Genomic DNA, 18,328 nt, shown 5'->3' with positions numbered 1-18,328 from the left:
GTTGACAGCAGCCACATGGTGGCTCACAACCACCCCTAACTCTATCTGTAAATGATCCAATGTATGCATGTAAAACACTCATGCACATAAAATAAAAAATTTTTAAATTTAAAATGCCTATATGACTATGGGCTCCAAGAAAAAGAACAAATTAGGCCTGAGTAGAGACTTAACTTGTGCATGCTAAGGGGCTCTAATGAAGTGGAAATTTTCTAGTTTCTTTGGAAACTCAGTTATGTCAAATGATGTTTTGCTGGGGCAGACAGGTGAAAGAATGTTTTGCTGAAGCAAACATGTGAGAAGACATGTGATATTTAGAAAGAATATGACCACACAGAAAATAGGGGAAGTTCTGGCATTGTTCCACCTCGATAGTCTTCCCTGATATTCTTGTATTGGCTTGCCTTAAATCACATTTCTGATCTGTGATTGTCATGACTTTATAGAGGGTAACTCTCCACAGAACTTCTTATGATATTCTGACAGCTTCTTGCTGCTTCCTCAGACACAGCTGATTGGAGGAGCCTTGCGGTTTCTTCTGGATTGAACTGCCATAACTGATTCATAAATGGTGGTTGCCAGAGTGGACTGGACTGCAGCTGCTGATTCATGCTGATGTTTTGCTAGAGGACTGAAATAGCCCCAAGGAACTATTTCCAAACAGGTCCACAAACCCTGTTTCCTATTAACCTTTCTTTTCCCCTACCTCTTGTTCATGGTGGGCTAGAAGGGGAATTGAAGTGTTAAAGAACCCTTGTTAAAGTAGGTTTTGAAAAATCAAAGCTTACAGCTCTATGGAACCAGGAGAAATATTTTCAGGTCTGTTGTTTGCACTATAATAAAGATGGTGGAACGTCATCTTAAGTGTAACTATGTGATATTTTCAAGAAAGGCATTCTTTATGTCTAGATTCCCACGCATCTTATGGCTAGATTCCCATGAGTATTTCCAGTACTCATGCTGGAGCAAGGATGACCCAGGCTCAGCTCAGGTGTTTTAGGAGCTGGGACAGATGTAGGAGTGGGTAAGGCTGGTGTGAGATAAGAGGATCAGAGTTCCTGGGAGTGGGGCTCAAGAGGTGAAGGAAGAATGACTTACAGCTATTCTTGTGGGGCTTCCACTGTCAAACAATGAGCATCTCCTGCAGATTTACAGTCAATTTACACTTAATACTTGTACCTAAGCACACTGGTGTTATGCCATAGGGCATTACCAGCAGGGTAACTGAGTCAGGTTGTAGTCTCAGACCCAGAGCCCCTAGTATCTGAGTGACCATTTAAATCTTAAATGTGGTAGAATCAGAACTGTTGGCAAGAAGCCTTTGAAGAAAACATATTGGAAGCTATGTGTTGCAGTTTGTGATGAGTATTGATATTGGTTGTTGACTGAATATAGTGATAACTGAAAAGTTGGTAAAACATACTCCTGATGTGTCTGTTAGGATGTTTTCAAACATGATAGGCATATGGATCAGGAGACTGAGTAGGAAAACCTGCCTCATCGTGGGTGGCACCATCCAAACCTGAACATGGGTAGCATCATCCAAACTTGTCGAAGCTTGGAATGAATGAGTGGAAGAGAGAAGTTCCTTTGTGCACACGTTTGGAACCCTATTTGAACAGGAGTATTTTTTGCTGTTGTTACTGATACATATAGACATCACATGCCAGACTCCTTAGCCTTTTAACACAGAATTGTACCAATGGACCTCTGGTATAAGGCCTTCAGCCTCAGGTTGGCACTGCATCATTGGTCTTTCTTGGCCTCCAGTTTCATGGAATGAGAAGCCCCAAATTCCCCTAGCTCTACAGGGTAGGAGTGGTCACTGTGGGACTCTTCAGCCTCTGATCTTATAAACTGGCTAACAAACTCCCTTATAACTACAGATATTCTACTGGTTCTGTTCCACAAGGAGCCTAGTATGAAGCTTGAGGAGGCTTGAGAATATGATAAGCAAGTAAGTTGGTGACAATTGTAATAGTCTGAGCTGTTTGGGCAGCACAGCATAGGTTTGAAAGGGAAATGGGGTTTGTTCTGTAGCCATGTTTGTTGCACATCTTGTACAATCATGCAGAATCATGCAATTGTGCAGAACAATTCAATCAAAAGAACGCATAGGCTCACCAAGGACTTCTGTATCCTTTGAATTGAGACAGAGGAAAAAAATATGCTTTCTAATGCTTATAGTCTTCTAAATTTCTGTATTTGTTTGATCCAATTTGCTTGTTTGGTTTTTGAGACAGGTCTTATATATCCCAGATGAATTTGAACTTGTTTTATAGCCTAGACTACCTTCATGTCCTATCCTCTCTGCCACCATCTCTAAGTGCTGAGTTGACAGGGCCACGACAAACTGATTCTGCCTTTAGTTTTCTATGCGATTATTTTCACCCAATCAAGAAACATAGGCTAAAGCAAGGCATGGTGGTATATGCCTGTAATCCTAGTGCTTGAGAAGTGTGAGGCAGGAGAATCAAGAGTACAAAGTCATCCTCAGCTGTACAGCAAGATCAGGCTAGCTTGAGCTACATGAGACTGTGGCAAAAGATGTTGATGGGGACTTGGGGAGACAGAAAGGAAGAAGGGAGAAAAAAAGTAAAACTGGAAGGAAAAAGAGGAAGGAAAGATGGAAGGCAGAAGAAAGATAAAAGGATGGAAGAAGAAAGGAAGAAAGAAGGAAGGAAAGGAAGGAAAGGAAGGAAGGAAAGAAGGAAAGAAGGAAGGAAGGACCTAATTGCTATAATCTCCAAGCGTTTAGACTCTCCAATGTAGAAAGGCCCGTGTCAGATGATAGACCATGGATGCTACAACAGTGTGACTCCACAGGAAAATAAGAAATGAGAAAAATTTCATTACATTTGTATACACTCATTGTTTATGGTCTTTTATGATTTAAATATAAAATGTCCCAAACAGGTTCATGTTTGTTTCCCAACTGGTGGCACTATCATGGAATGGAGGTTGTGAAACTTTATGAGATGAAACCTCCTAGGAGAAATTAGGTTACAGGGATGGGTTCTTGTGCTTTATCTTATCCCAAGATCCTAATTTGGGTTCTCCTGCTGGACATTCCTACTACCATGACTCAACAGCATGGGGCCAAGTGACCATGAATGGAGTCCTCTGAAACCACAAACTGAAGTAAACCTATCCCTGTTCAAATTGTTCTCTCAGATATTTTTGCCAAAGTATCTAATATGTGGCCAGTCAGGGCTGTCCTTATCACTGTCCCCTACCTCCAACGATTAGTGTCCTCAGGAAATTTCCCTCCTTTTTCAGGAAATATTAAAAAAAAAAAAAGATTGACAAGTTCTGGCACTAATCCCAGCACTGGCAGGCCACATGGCACTAGCGGGGTGTTCTCTGGAACCCAATCAAGCAGCCACGTGAAGAAAAACTTAGTTCAGAAACAATGGCAACTCAGTCTCTGTGTGCAGCTGTGACCCGCGTGTAATCGTCTTGCCAGCAAGACGCACGCGGACACCAGGATCCTTCCGCAGCAAACGTTTATGGTTAATGAAAGGAGGAAGACGACGGCTCCGAAAAGGCACTGCTTATACACCCCTGGAGCGGCGTGTTCACTTCTGATTGGCTGCTTACTCGTTACCCGCCAAAACGCCCCAGGATGGGCTGTGACTTTGGCACTCTTTTATCATAGCACATGCGCGGTTTACTTGTTTACTTGGAGGAGCACCGGATGCCAGCGCCATCTTGTAATGGTGAATGCTGTCAGCACAAGCCGCGGCTTTCTATATGCAACAACTAGAATGCTAATCTTGTAAGCCATATTAAATCTGAATCCTCCAGTGGTCAATCCTGGCAGATTCGCCATAAGCCAGGAGACACTGGTAGCTACATCTTGGACTCTAGATATCATGTCCAAAAAGACTCTGACTCCTGCTTCCTTTCTTCGCCATCCAACCCAGAAGTGTCGCCTACTCACCCAGTGATTGGCTCTCTTACTCGTTAGATGATGGTTTACAAGAAGTCATTTAAGTACATGACTCACTCCACATCCAAAGCCCCTTCCAGGATAACGGAATTAACATTAAAATACAAACAACACAAGGCCCATCACAATATCCTCCCATTTTAAAGAGATTGCTTCAGATCTGTGTCTTTTTCATTTTTCTTAGGCTATGTTGGCCAACTGTACACATTTTACACCCAGAAGACTCAAAACATACCATATCATTATATTACTTATATAGTTATATAACTAACCCTAGATCATGAGGTGTCAAGATGAGGTGTTATTTTTGGAGGTGGTTTAGGGAAGCTTGGGCCTTTTGTGGTCCTTAGTAACCACAGACATGTAGGTGGCCAAGGGTCTTGCCCACTGCTGGCTAGTTTTGTGGAAATGAAAGAAAACGTGTAGACAAATTGAATTTAACATTTTTTTGGGGGGGGAGAAACCATACAGTAACTCATGAATTTGGCAGCACCCAAACAAGAAAAGGCTCAGATAATTTTATCTGGCACTGTGAGCACTGGATTTCCACAGTTTGACGGCAGAAGGGAAGTAGAGAACTCACATGATTGGCTGCAGCTAGGCTTCTGACTTTGGGGGCTATGGTATTATGGGATCTTGTTTAATTTGGGTTTGGTGCCATAAGTTGTATACTTATGATTGCTTAAAATGGCTGCTTATGATTGGCTGTGACTTGGCCACATTATATTCCTCAGTTAGGCTATGGGTTATTTATATACTAAGTTAACCTACCATTGGTAGGAAGCCTGAGGCTAACAGTCTCTTGTTTAATTAAAAGACATAGGCAGGGACACAATGAGAACAGGATTATTTCTATGGAAATGAATGCATGTTCCCATGGAACTGATTCACAGACCATTAGCAACCAGCTAGTTCACCAGTAAGGGCCATACCATCACTTTCAATACAGGCTGTCTTTGAAGGTCATGCTCACATCTTAGAATGAGAATGAAAGCCAAGCCTGACTCTGAGTGTGATGCTTGACATTCCCTGAAAGAGTTGAAGTTCTGCCTACTTAGTGTAGAGCTCTCCCAGCTAGGAAGCTACTTTAACTGAGTCCTCCAGCAAATGTATGTTTGGATTTTTAATTTGTTTTTGAACTAGGATCTTACTCTACTCTGTAGCCCAAGCTGGTCTTGAACCTATGATTATCCTGCCTTAGCCTACCAAGGTCTAAAATTAAAGGAGTCCATCAACATAAATGCAAAAATGTCATTTTTATGGTTGGTGTCTGTTTTCTTTTGGGGGTGGAACTGTTAGGATCTTCTGGTGTATTCTGGACTAGCCTTTTACTCACTGCATATAGTGGTTTAAATGAGAAATGGCGCCTTTAGTCTTGGGTACGTGAATACTTGGTCCCTGGTTGGAGGCTCTTGTGGGAGGAAGTGTGTCACTGAAGGTGGGCTTTGAGAGTAAAAGCCTTGCCTGCTTCTAGTTTGCTCTCTTTACTTAGTGCTGTGGTGGTTCAAGACTTGAGCTCTCAGTTTCCTATTCCTGTCTCCAAGCCTGACACTTGCTGTCATGGCTTTCTGTCATGACAGACTCTTGTCTCTCTGGAGCCTTCGTCCAAATGAACTTTTCTATAAGTTGATCTTGGTCATTGTCCTGGTTAGATAGGTTTGTCAACCATACACAAGCCACGGTTGCTGAGCAAGAGGAACTTCAATTGAGAAAATGCCTCCTTTAGCTTGGCCCATAGGCAAGTCTGTGAGGCATTTTCTTGATTAATGGTTGATATGGAAGGGGCCAAACCATGTGAATGATACCATCTCTAGGCAGGTGATCCTGGGGGTGGTATAAGAAAGCAAACTGAACAAGCCATGAGGAGAAAGCTAGTAAGCAGTGTTCCTCCATGCTCTCTGCTTCAGTTTCTGCCTTCAGGTTCCTGCCTTGAGTTCCTACCATGACTTCCCTCCATGGTGGATTACAACTGTAAACTGAAAGAGACTCTCTGATTTCCTTAGTTGCTTTTTGACATGTGTTTATCACAGCACTGGAAATTTAAGTAGGATGGTCATGGTATTTTCTCACAGCAATGGAAAACTAATATGATTTTGAACTTATGTCAAACTTTACTTTTTTTTTGTACCAGTATTAAACTTAGGTTTCATTCATGTTAGGTAAGAGCTCTAGGACTGAGTTACTTAGACATCTTTTAGTGTCTTCCTAAAGGATAAAGTTCACAAGCACTCATAGGAACCAAAAATATCCAGTTACTCACTCCCCCCCGCCCCCACCAGTTCTTTAGCCTGAATAATGTAGTTAGGTTTAGCATTTAACTTAGAAAAAAAAATTGAGTGAATGACTTCCAAGGACATTTTTTTTTTAGAAAAGTAATATCACACGCAAGCTTAAGGGGAAATGGAATTGAGAGAGAATTTTATTGAATGCTACAATGTTAAAATACTAGGCACTGTTTTAACCTGGAAAATAATCTTGTCGTAAACTCCTGCTGTCTCCACCTAGAGTGGGAATACAGTAAACAGAGACAGGCACTTTCACAGGCTCATCTGAATCTTCTCTAAGGGCCACTTGTCTTTTTCTAATGCTGAGTATGGAAAGCCTGTCACTATTGATTGTCATCTTACTGGGGCTGTTGTCTTGATTTTCTTCTTGTTCAAATGAGTCTATCTATGGTTTCTCTTTTGACCCAGCACTGGAGTCAGGAAGGAATAGTCTGTATTATAGCAAACTGTATTAAAGCAATTTTATATTCTGTAATTAATTCTGTATTAAAGCAAAGGAAATGGCAGAATGGAGATACTGAGAGAAGATTTGGGGGTGTGGAGCATGAGGAACTTGAACGTCTTGGCTCCCGTAGCATCACCACAGATGGTACCCAGGTTCCTGCCCTGCCTGGTTTGCAGCTGAGTTTCTGGCCTCCAACTTCCTTTAATATGATGCTTCTAATCCAACCTGCTTATCCTCAAATCCCAGTTAACACTGGAAGACCCTTTTTTAATCTAGTGTTTTTTTTAATTATTGGAAATAAGAAATCATTACTTATTTTCACATTAACTTCTATGTAATAAAAGTATAAGTTAAACAGTCTTCTGTGGGTTGATCTTGGAATTTATCACTACCTTTTTTTTTCCATGTTGAGAATTAAACTAGGATTTTGTGTATTTGAGAAAAAATGTTTTAGGTTGAAAATCTAGCCATTTGTCTTCGAAGACTATTTTTAAGTGAAAAAAAAAATATGTGAAATCCTAAAGATATGCATTCCAAATGAACTTGGGAATAGCTTACTGAGTTCATGAAGAGTTCAGTTTTTATACTGAGTCAAGAAGAAAGAGTAAAAGAGTAACAGTAGAACAATGGGGTAATCTGAAGCAATGTATGTGAGAACACTCAACATTTGGTAGGATTTTCTACCACAATTATCTCACTTACAGATCCTACTCATTAAGTTATTCCACAACTCAGAAAAAAAAAAAAGCTAAATAATGCTTGGAAAACACAATAATCAAATTCCAAACAGATCTAACAGGTTTTATGAAGCCTTTTTAATCACATCACATTACACTGGTCACGCGACACTATTTTCCCATGAGTATCTAAAATGCTGGTCTACCATTAACTCCATATTCAGTAAATTAATGGTGTATCTGTATTGATAGTCAATCATAGGACAAGGTTGTTGATGTTTTGTGGCTTCTGGCAGCAACTTTCTCATCAATCTCTGTTATAGTTGGCACTGACTGAGAATGTGCTCTAGCCAACAGGGATGTCTGATAAGTATAATTGAGATAAGCCATGAATGGGCTAGAGAGATGATTCATGCTGGAAAGGTAGGCTCACAACCAAAAAGATAAGTCATAAATGAATCCCTCTTGCTCATAATTTCCTAATTATATCCCTGTGTTAGCTAGCAATGTTGGTTGGTCTTGAACAGACCAGGTTATCCAATGGAGTTATGTTGTTTAGTTTACGTATTTCAAGTATATTTTTCAGAGGCTTGGAATCATATTTGATAGGTAAGGTAGTAAATTTGCGTGTGGGTGGTAGTTTTCTTTTGGAAAACATTTCAAATCTCCTTGCCTTATCACTCATTTCTTGAGTAACTTCTTTATCAAAGTAACCAACAAATTTTTTGCTTAAACTGGAAAAAGTTTGAGATATATTATAAAGAGTGTTCGGAGATATTTTCTTTGAAACCAGACTGTCATTTCTCTTCCTTCGTTTCTCGTTTATATTCTTTTGGGCCTGTTCAGCAGAGAGGACTTGCAACTGTTTCTGCTGGTCTATAGATTTAGTACTTTGAGGTTTAGAAACAGCACTTGGTTCATCCTCAAATAAAGCTTTGAGTACTTCATAATTTTTTTCTAAAACAATATTCTTTTCTGTACATTTCATAGCATAGGGAGTAAACCTTTTTGTCAGGAACAGCATTTGTACATATTCAGTGTCATAGAAAATTATTGGATTTGCGTGGCATTGTTCCTGTAGATTAAAGAAAAAATACTGAGTCATAAACCTATTGAGGCAAAGCTATATAGACACTTTAAACGTGAAAATAATATTTTTAAATATTTTAAATGACTCTATAGAGGTATGTAATAACAATAATAACATTCAAATACATTTAAAAAAACAGGTGCTTGTCTATAATACACTTCCTTCTCAATAGCCAATAGCTTTATTAGACACCAAATTCGAAGGTGAGGCATATAGAAATAAGTACATTTCTTAAATGCTTGTGGTATTGTGACTGGAGAGATGAGAGTAGGTAAGAAAAACACTGTATGGGCATTTCTTAGAAGGCCATGCTCTAGAAAGAAAGGGACAAACTGCAGGAGTCCAGTCCCAACCTTTGGAGGTACTCCAGGCTCTGAAGCAGGACACAGACAAAAGTCAAAGGTCAAAGACTGATGATCTCTGGCCTTGTAACTCTCTTACTATTCTGTGCTAATTATACCCAGTTTCTTACTATTCCATGGCTAAATGCCAACTGGTTTCTGGTAATAAGCTCCTGCTGGTAGCAGCAGGAGATAAAAAAATTACTTTGGTTCTTTTTTCTCTTTGACTCAGGCCTCTCACTGGCCTGGCAAGAGGTTTGAAGTTCCTTAATTCTTCCTGAGTCAGAGAGAAAGGAGAGAAAAAAAGAAAAGAAAAAGAAGAGAAGAGAAGAGAAAAGAAAAGAAAGGAGAAGAGAAAAGAAAAGAGAAAAGAAAGAAAGGCATTCATACAGAGATACACACATACTAGATGAAGCTGAAAAAGGCTGCATCCTCATTTATTTTTGGTTTTTAGCTCTTACACTATCTCAGGATAATTAATCACATGATTTTTGAAGCATCTTTACTATTCTATAAGTTCATAGTAAGTTCAAGACAATAGTTTATGTCATAAAATGACAAAGAGTTACAGTAGGAATGTTTACATTAAGACTAGTACCTGACTAAACATTCATTATCTGCTACTAGCTCCGTAAGTTCATTATAAGTTTAAAGCAATAATTCTTATGTCACAAGTTAGTACAGTTTTGTCAAGAGACAAATCATCTGCCTTATGTTTCATTAATTTTGAAGTTGTGTATAAATAAACTAGTCAATATTTTATTTTCTGTCTTTGCACCTACAATAAGTTGTCCATTCCCTGTTTATGACCTTTAGTTACCAGACAGTGAGTGGCATCACAACTAACCTAGAAGGAATGTTTTCCCTGATCATAAGTTTGTTCAAAGCCTGCTTTCTCATCCTAGTGCAATTAGCCTGTGACAGAGCCCTATTTGCAGCTTTTAGGAGGCTAGAAATTGCTTGTATAAATTTAAGAATTTTATAAAACCATTATCAGGAATTATGAAATTATCAATTTGTCTACACAGCATTACTATATGGTATATATCTTCATGGTAATCTACAGAAAACCTGCCCAATAGCTAATGCCCAGAAATTGTTAGAATATGTAATAGTGACAGGAAAAGGCATATCAGCAGCAAGAAGCAATCCTGGGACAAAATCTCTTGGGAATCTTGCCTCAGAGCTCACCCATTGAAGGCCATGCAAAACAGTGGACCATCTCCAGAAACGTCACTGACATGCCTTTAGCCTTTCCTAGATGGCTTCTGACAACAAACCCCTCAAAATGGATTGAGTCAAAGATCATAAGAGACATTAATGAATATAAGCCAAAATGATCATTTATAGCTATTATAATTTTAAAATTTTGAAATATGTCCTGGACAGCAAGCCAGGAATTGTCTTTCCTAGAATGAAATCAGAAATTTGCCTAATGGTACATAAATGTTCTTAGCATGAAAAGTATTCCAATGGCTCAGACTCCCCAAAAGATGACCAAGGAACCAGTTTTACTATCCTTTGTTGATAAAAAAAATATTACCAATTTAGCTACAGTGATGATGGCCTTCACCTCAGTTTTGGTTTATCCAACACTATAGAGAATTTCTACCCTATAAGTTAGTGGTTCTCAAATCTTCCTAATGCTGCAATCTTTTAATACAGTTCCTCATTTTGGGACAACCCCAACCATAAACTTATTTTGTTGCTACTTTATGACTGTCATTTTGTTACTTTCCAGGATATCTGATATGTATAATCTCTGGGGTAAGGAGTCATGACCCACAGGTTGAGAAACACTGCTTTAAGTCTTTGTGTTGTAGGTAGAGATAGAAACGATCTTCACCAGCCTTCCAGGAATTAGGCCAAAAACATCACCTGTAAGAGTCTTCAGTTCAAAAGAAGTTGCCATGAAAAGCTGTGTGTCGGGGTGTGTCTGTGAAACTAGTCTATTTAGGATTGCAGAAGCTATAGAGGTCTTATAAAGTGTCCGTCCTCTCCAGCTTCAAAGTTGATAATTGTGATCTATGATAGAGGAATATAATCAACAAAGCAGAATGGGCTATATTTGGATGATTCCTAACAAGAAAGATTTCAAGTCACGTTCTCTTTTTAGCCTTCCCAGGGCTTTTAATATTCATTTTTCCCCAAAATAGCAGTAGATCTTACCACCGAAGTATGTACTGTCTCTTTTGGAGCAAGGACAATTGTCTTTATTTTTGGATCTTTTAGTAGATCCTCACAGTCCAGGGGAAACACGATGTTCTGTTTGACTGAATGAGGCTTTCTTGCTTGGTCATTTCTGGTTAACTCACTTTCTTTCGTAGTAAAATGATTCACCTCTGGAGGGTATTTTCTCCTAAAAATTAACATAGTTTAAGAAGTGATTTCAGCTAATCAGTTCTCTCCCTACGTCCCTTTCTAGAAGTTACTGCCAATATCCTCACGGATCCATCCAGTAGGTATCAATCAGTCTGATAGGGTCATGCTTTCCCGCCTGCTTTGTGGGAGAAGCAGCAAAGCAGACAGTTACCTGGGTACCTGCCATTTTTTGAGTGGAGTGTGTGAGGTAGAGGCTGAGTAGAGGCCTATGGGCAGAGAGGTGTTGATCACAACCTTTCCTGGGGCTTCATATCAGTCTAGTAAAGAGGATGTAGCATTGTGAACAGGCAAAAAGAAAACATGCTTTTCATCTCAGGTCTTCATTGATTTAAGTGCAAGTGGGCTTATACTTGCAGGATTTGAGGTAACCTGTAGCACAGACTGGACAAAGGTGAGACAGCCTCACTCACAGAAGGTAAGGATGGAGGAGATAACAGAGCCTCAGAAAGACATTCTGTCAGTGGGCCCTGACAGTGGACCCTGACCTACTTTGTAGCAAATAGACCATAAGCTCTCCAGCCACAGAAAATCAGCAGCCAAAGGACACCTAGGGAGGAATCCTGTGATCACTAGTCCTGACAGTGACACTGGGATCTGCTTCTGATCTTTGTCCAGTATATTGATTTTCTTTTCCCAAGATTCATCAAGGCCCTCATTCATACATACTCCACAGAAGGGTGACTTAAACCTAAAGAAGTCAGTCATCAGTGCTCCAAAGTTGGAAAATATCCCTACTGCCAACTTTTCCCTCCATTAGGCAGAGATGGTGATGAGAAGGATCTAGATGTTAAGGAAAAGTAAACTACTTTTCCACCTCCCTGTGGAAGTATAACTAAATGTGTGCCTACTACAAAACATAGCTATACTCTCTGTCTTAATTTGACAGCACTCAGGATGGGATGCCCACTAGCTGACCAGTCTGGGGCTCCTCCTTTGATGGCATTATAAGAGTAAATGCTAATAATAAGCAGAAAAAAAATCATTCTGTATTATACAAGGCAAACTTGTTCTACCAGAGTTATCATTGAACAGTATAAAATATTAACATTTTAAAAATAAATTACCCATTTTTACTAGAATCTGCTGAGTGGTCTGTAGAATGCATGGACTTCTTAGCTCTGCTTTCACTTTGATCTGCAATTATAGATTTTCATAAAAGATACTTAAGTACAATGTTACCTAGAAAATGTCTGTATGAAATATAGTTTAAAATAACATAGAAAACCTCTGGCATAGTGGCAAACTTGTAGTAGTTTATTGACCCTTTTTTGTATGCTTGTGTGTGTCCGTGTTATATGACTGTAGGTGCCCATGGAGAAAGAGATGTCAGAGCTCTTGGAGTCAGAATTACAGGTAGTTATGAGCTGTTTGATGTGGTGTTGAGTATCAAAATCAATCGTCTGCAAGAACAGTAAGTGCTTTTAACCACTGAGCCTTCTTGCCATCCATACTTCTTGAGTGAACAAGGTAGAAGAAAAGATAGGCCAAGACTTCAGTATTCAGCTAAAACAGTGCAAACATAAAAGTAGTCAAGAGTTTTCATGGACAAAAGTTGTTGGTTTATTTGCAGGCAGCTGGCAGAGATGCTGGGAATGGTGTGAGCTTTTGAAACCACAAAGCCTAACCCCAGTGACCAACTCCAAGAAGGCCATACCTTCTACTCTTTTTCAAACACTTCATTATCTGGATACTAAGCACACAAACACATGAGTCTGTGGGGACCAATCTCATTCAAAACACCACATTCCACTCTCTGGCCCCATAGGCTTGTAGGCACATCATAAAGCAAAATGCATTTAGTCCAAGTTCAAAAGTCTTCATAGGATTTCAGTCTCAAGGCTGCTTAAAAGTCCAAAGTCTCTTAGGCATTTTCTTAACTGTAACTCCCTGTAAAATTAAAATTTAAAAAAGCATCTCACATACTCCTCACATACTATGGCACAGAGTATACATCACCATTCCAAAAGAGAAGAACAGGAGCAGAGGGAGAAAATACTGGGCCAAAGTATGATCCAAACCTAGCAGGACAAACTCCAAATTCTACATCTCCATGTCTGTTATCCAAGTACTTTTCAGATCTCCCACTTTAAACTTTATTGACTGCAACATACTTCTTTCTCTTAAGCTAGTTTCACACAGTCTGCGGCTCTCCTTGGCAGGTATCCTATGGCTCTGGCATCTGCAACATTTTAGGGTCTTCAATGCAATCCAACTTCATAAAATGGTCTTTTGAGGCCTCCATGCAAGAACTGTCTTGTCAAATTGCTGGCCTCAGTGGCTTTCCTTAACAGTGGAGGAAGATTCCTTAACCCTTGTGGTGGTTCGAATGGCTTTGGCTCTCATAGACTCATGTGTTTGAATGCTTACCCCACAGGGAGTGACAGTATTAGGAGGTGTGTCCTTATTGGAATAGGTGCGGCCTTGCTGGAGGAAGTATGTCACTGAGGGGGTGGGCTTTGAGGTCTTATGCCCAAGCTCCACCCAGTGAGGGAGAGATCCTAGTTGTCTGTAGGAAGTCTTTTCTTGACTACCTTTGGATCAAGATGTGGAATTTTTGACTCCTCAAGCACCAAGTATGCCTGGACACTGCCATGCTTTCTGCCACGATGATACCAGACTGAACTCTGAAACTATAAGCCAGACTCAATTAAATGTTGTCCTTTATAAGAGTTGTCTTAGTCGTGGTGTCTCTTTATAGCAATGAAACCAAAACTAAGACAACCCTGTTCCTGTATCCTTGATTTTTAACCAGAACCACTGGCTGAAGCTGCCAAATTTTTCTGTTTGCTGGGGCTGAAAGCTGGAACACCCCACACTTTTACTTTTGCTTAAACTTTGACTTGATGGTTTCTAGGCCAAGGAAACCCCACAGGCTTATTCTTTTTACAGTTGCAGAATTAGCTGGGTGGTGTCTTGCCCTGAGGGTAGCCTTTATTCTATTTTTAATCTGGCTTTTTTTGTTTTGTTTCGCTTTTTGGTTTTGTTTTTGTTTTTGTTTTTTTGTTTTGTTTTGTTTCTCGAGACAGGGTTTCTCTGTGTGGCCCTGGCTGTCCTAGAACTCACTCTGTAGACCAGGCTGGCCTTGAACTCAGAAATCCGCCTGCCTCTTCCTCCCAAGTGCTGGGATTAAAGGTGTGCGCCACCACTGCCTGGCTGCAGCATGCTCCTTTTCATTGTAGATCTAGATAAGCGTGATCACTAATAAACACACAACACAGAAAATGTTGACTCTGACTCTATTGAAATTTCCTCTGAAAGTGTCATTAGTGCAAAAGTCTTCAATTTATCCATCAGCCAATTTTTTGGACAAAGGCAAAAAGTAGCCACATTCTTTGCAAAAATTTCAATCTCTCCAATATTATTTCTCTCTGACACCTCTTGAGATGGGCTGCATAGTTTATATATCCCTCAACACTATTTGCTTTCTTGCTCCTACTAGTATGGCCCAGTAAGCCCTGCTTCTAAAGTCCCAAAGTCTTCTATATCCCTCAAAACAACAGAATGAATGCTCAGGCTTGTCACAGCGATATGACACTCTTTGATATCAACTTCTGTCTTACTGTTCTATTGCTGTGAAGACACACCATAACCTGGGAAACTCTTACAAATGAGAGCCTGTAACAATTTCAGAGGGCTAGTTCATAATGAAAGCATGAAACATACAGGCATGGCACTGGAACAGTAGCCTTACATCCTGATTTGCAGGAAGTAGGCTGGGGAGGAGTGGGGGGCAAAAAGGGAGAAAGAGGAGACAAGAGAGGTGCTCTTGGCAGGGGATTTTAAAACCTTTAAGCCCACCACCAGTGACAGACCCCCTCCTCCAACAAGGCCACGCCTCCTAGTCCTTTCCAGATAGTACAACAACTAGACTAAGCCTGAAAATATGTGAGCCCATGGTGGGGGGCACTCTCATTCAAACCAGCACACATACCAGTGATACCCTCTGCTTTGTCTTGTCCTCTTTATTTTAGTGTATTGCTTGCTTTAAACTCTTCCATATCCTAGCAAATATTACAATTAATATTATTTGTAGTGTATTCATTCAAGAATGACAGTAAAATAGAGACATTTTGGAAAATCAAGGGTCAGAAGAATTAACAATACAGCACACATCCCTTCAAGAATCACTAAAGACTGTCAGCTGAGGAAGGCAAATGTGAATACAGATGGCTGCGTTCAGAAGCCACTGGTGAGTGTGCACGTTGAGAAGTTATGTTATATATCCTATTATTGACTTTTTAAACTAGCATCTGGGGGTGCTGGATAGATGCTTTAGTGGATGTAGAGCACTCACCATGCAAGCTTGAAGACAGCAGTTCAGAAACCTTGTCTGTAACTCCATCACTGGAAAGGTGGAGACAGATCCCTAGAGCAAGCTGACTAGCTAAACCAGCTATATAGGTAAGCTCTGCATTCAGCTAAAAGGCCCATCCCAATGAGTAAGGTAGAGAGTGATTGAGAGACACTCCTGACTTTAATCTCAAGCTTCCAAATATGTGTACATATGAATATACACCTCAAAAACTAATATTTTAAATTTTAAATTAAAATTTACTTTTGACAGTTATTTTGACAGTTACATCTTTGGTGTCTTAGACTTCTGTAGTTTTTTTTTTTAATTAAAAAAAGATTTATTTTTATGTGTATGGGTATTTTGCTTGCATGTATGCCTGTGCACTATATTTGTGCCTAGTACCAGAGGCCAGAAGACAGCATGGGATCTCCTGGGACTGACAGACAGTGGTGAGCTGCCATAAGGATGCTGGAAAATAAACCTGGGTCCTCTGGAAGAGCAGTCAGTGCTCTTATCCACTGAATCATCTCTCTGGCCCCTTAACTTTGATTTTTAAAATATTATTTTTGTATTAGATTTTTGAAAAATTAATACAACATGTTTTGATCATACTCCCCGCTTCTCTAGCACTTCTCAGATCCAATCCCTCCACCTCTTTTTGGGGAACCCATTCAGGCCAGGTTGTGCTTAGCAGCTATTCTTGGATGTGTGGTAGTCACTGGATTGCTTACCAGGCCTACACTCTTAGAGAAAACCAGTTCTCCTTCTCCCAGACGTTATCAGTTGCCAATAGCTACTTGACTAGAGGTGAGATTTCATGTCCAACTCCCTACCCCCCAACTCCCTACCCCCATCTCCATGTTGGGAGTTGATCTGACTTGGACTTGCCTGTTGTCAAAACCACTGTGAGTTCTTATGTGCAGCTGCCCTCCTGTGTGTAGTAGATACCGTTTCCTTATAGCTGTCTTTGTAAATTTGCTTTATTGCAGTATAATTTATATATAATAATATGTTTACATCTTAAGTGCATAGTATGGTGAATTGTGACAACATATTCACTTATAACTACATCTCATATCAAGACTCCAAAGATGGACTTGGGAGGGGAAGGGAAGGATCACCAGACCTCTTTATTTGCTCTTCTTTCCAATGTGGCCACACTGGACAGATCTTTTTCTGTATTTCTGGTGGCAGCCACTCATTTTCTGCATTTTGGGGTGGCAAATTAATGACAGATGGAGAAGAAAGACCAAGGGTTCCATGTAGCTGCTTGAATAATTATTTCAACCAACATCAGATGTTTTTTGCTTCTCGTTGAGAAAGTAGAGAAATGAATGATTGAACTTTGATTTGCACTTGAAAAAATTTAACCTTTTAGAAGCTTCTCCTTGATCTGTGTATCCTTCACTTTGTCTTCACTTTAGTTTTGGGGTTCCACTGGGCTCCACTGAACTCTCTGAGTTATTTTGGTGATTGGCTTTGTTTTCCTGAGTTCTTCTGAGATGTTTTGATTCTGTTGAGCTATTTGCCCCCTTGTATGACAGGCTTTGTCAACTTGAAAGGCTTTTGAAGTTGTGCTGTGCCACTGAATCTCTGCTGGGCCATTTAGGACAAAGAAACAAGGGTTCTGGGAAGGTCTCTATCAAGGTTTTTGTAATGACAATTAAGTATGGTTACGTGAGATGACTCCATAGGCAAAGGCACTTGCTGCCAGCAGCCAAGTCTAATGACCAAGTTTGATACCCAGAACCTACACGATAAGAGGAGAGTTTCAAGACTCTCATGTTGTCCTCTGACTTCTACACATGAAAAGTAGGATGCCTGTACCTGTATTCATGCATACACACACAACTTAAATATGTAATTAATATGTTTAATTAAATTCTTACTACCTGTACTTCCCAGGGAAATTCAAATCTGACCAATCTTTTGTAAACTTTGGTTTCTAAGCAGTGATGAGGACAAGCGATGGAAACAGAGTTAGGCATATTAGGAGCAAGGACCCAAAAAGCAAACAGTTTTAATTCTTGTCCTTGGCTGGAATCAGATGTCTCTGGTTCTGTCCTCGCTGGAGGTTGGTAGGGCCAGAATGGAGCTAATAAAGTAATTTACAAATGGTCTTGACATAGGCAGAGGACTAAGGAATACAGACTTTGTATTTTTTTCAGTAGTAACAGATGTTACAAAGTAATGGCATATTATGTCTGTACATCCAAACTAAACTATTCCTTGGGCGTACATTTTCTTGATGTTTATAATGTAGATAACATACTGCTACTTTTGACATAAACATATAATCTGTGTACCTGTAAATGGAGGAGAGACTTTTTCCTTCATACTAGCATTGGATTTATCGGTGAGTTTGGAAGACAGGATTGAAGAAGCCGCTGATTTTTTACATAGGTGTTTAGACCCAGGCAGTGGAAATGGCAAGGGATTTGCGTATTCTGTCTAAACAGCAAGAAAAATAGAGACCTCTTAGAAAGTGTTTCTATCTGTATTCTACCCCCTGCCCACCGCCACATCCACCAAAACAGGGTCTCATGGGTTCCAGACTGAGCTTTGGCTACTTTTGATCCTCCTGACTCCAGCTCTTGAGTGCTGGGATTGCAGGTATGTATGCACCACATCCTTAAGTTTATACTATGGTAAGAATCAAATCTAGAGGTCTGTGTACACCAGCTATATATCCTAGCCATAATTATTCACATTTCTGATATCTAATTATGATAACTACCACCTATGTGGTTCTTAAAATACTGTTTTTCAGTGCTGGGAATTGAACCTAGGGCCTCATGGATACTAGGCAGGTGCTTCACCACTGAGATAACACTTTGGAGAGAAGTACCTTCAAATATGGTA

General features: G+C 39.9%; 1 protein-coding gene across 1 annotated transcript in view; it reads right to left on the bottom strand.

Annotated features, from left to right (window-relative positions):
- Positions 1–5,091: 5,091 nt before the first annotated feature.
- CUNH1orf141 (chromosome unknown C1orf141 homolog) overlaps positions 5,092–18,328 on the bottom strand; it is a 55,547-nt gene continuing 42,310 nt past the window's right edge. The window contains exons 5-9 of the mRNA XM_028785829.1: positions 17,773–17,917; positions 12,237–12,306; positions 10,960–11,149; positions 7,889–8,434; positions 5,092–5,121 (exon numbers count right to left, since the gene is read on the bottom strand). Of these exons, the coding sequence (XP_028641662.1) occupies positions 5,092–5,121; positions 7,889–8,434; positions 10,960–11,149; positions 12,237–12,306; positions 17,773–17,917 (981 nt within the window). The remainder of the gene's footprint in view (positions 5,122–7,888; positions 8,435–10,959; positions 11,150–12,236; positions 12,307–17,772; positions 17,918–18,328) is intronic.

Source organism: Grammomys surdaster, unplaced genomic scaffold (assembly GCF_004785775.1).
Source record: "Grammomys surdaster isolate TR1022 unplaced genomic scaffold, NIH_TR_1.0 100, whole genome shotgun sequence".
Lineage (NCBI taxonomy): Eukaryota > Metazoa > Chordata > Mammalia > Rodentia > Muridae > Grammomys > Grammomys surdaster.
The sequence above is the reverse complement of the archived record's forward strand: the minus strand, read 5'-3'. Positions and strand labels throughout refer to the sequence as shown.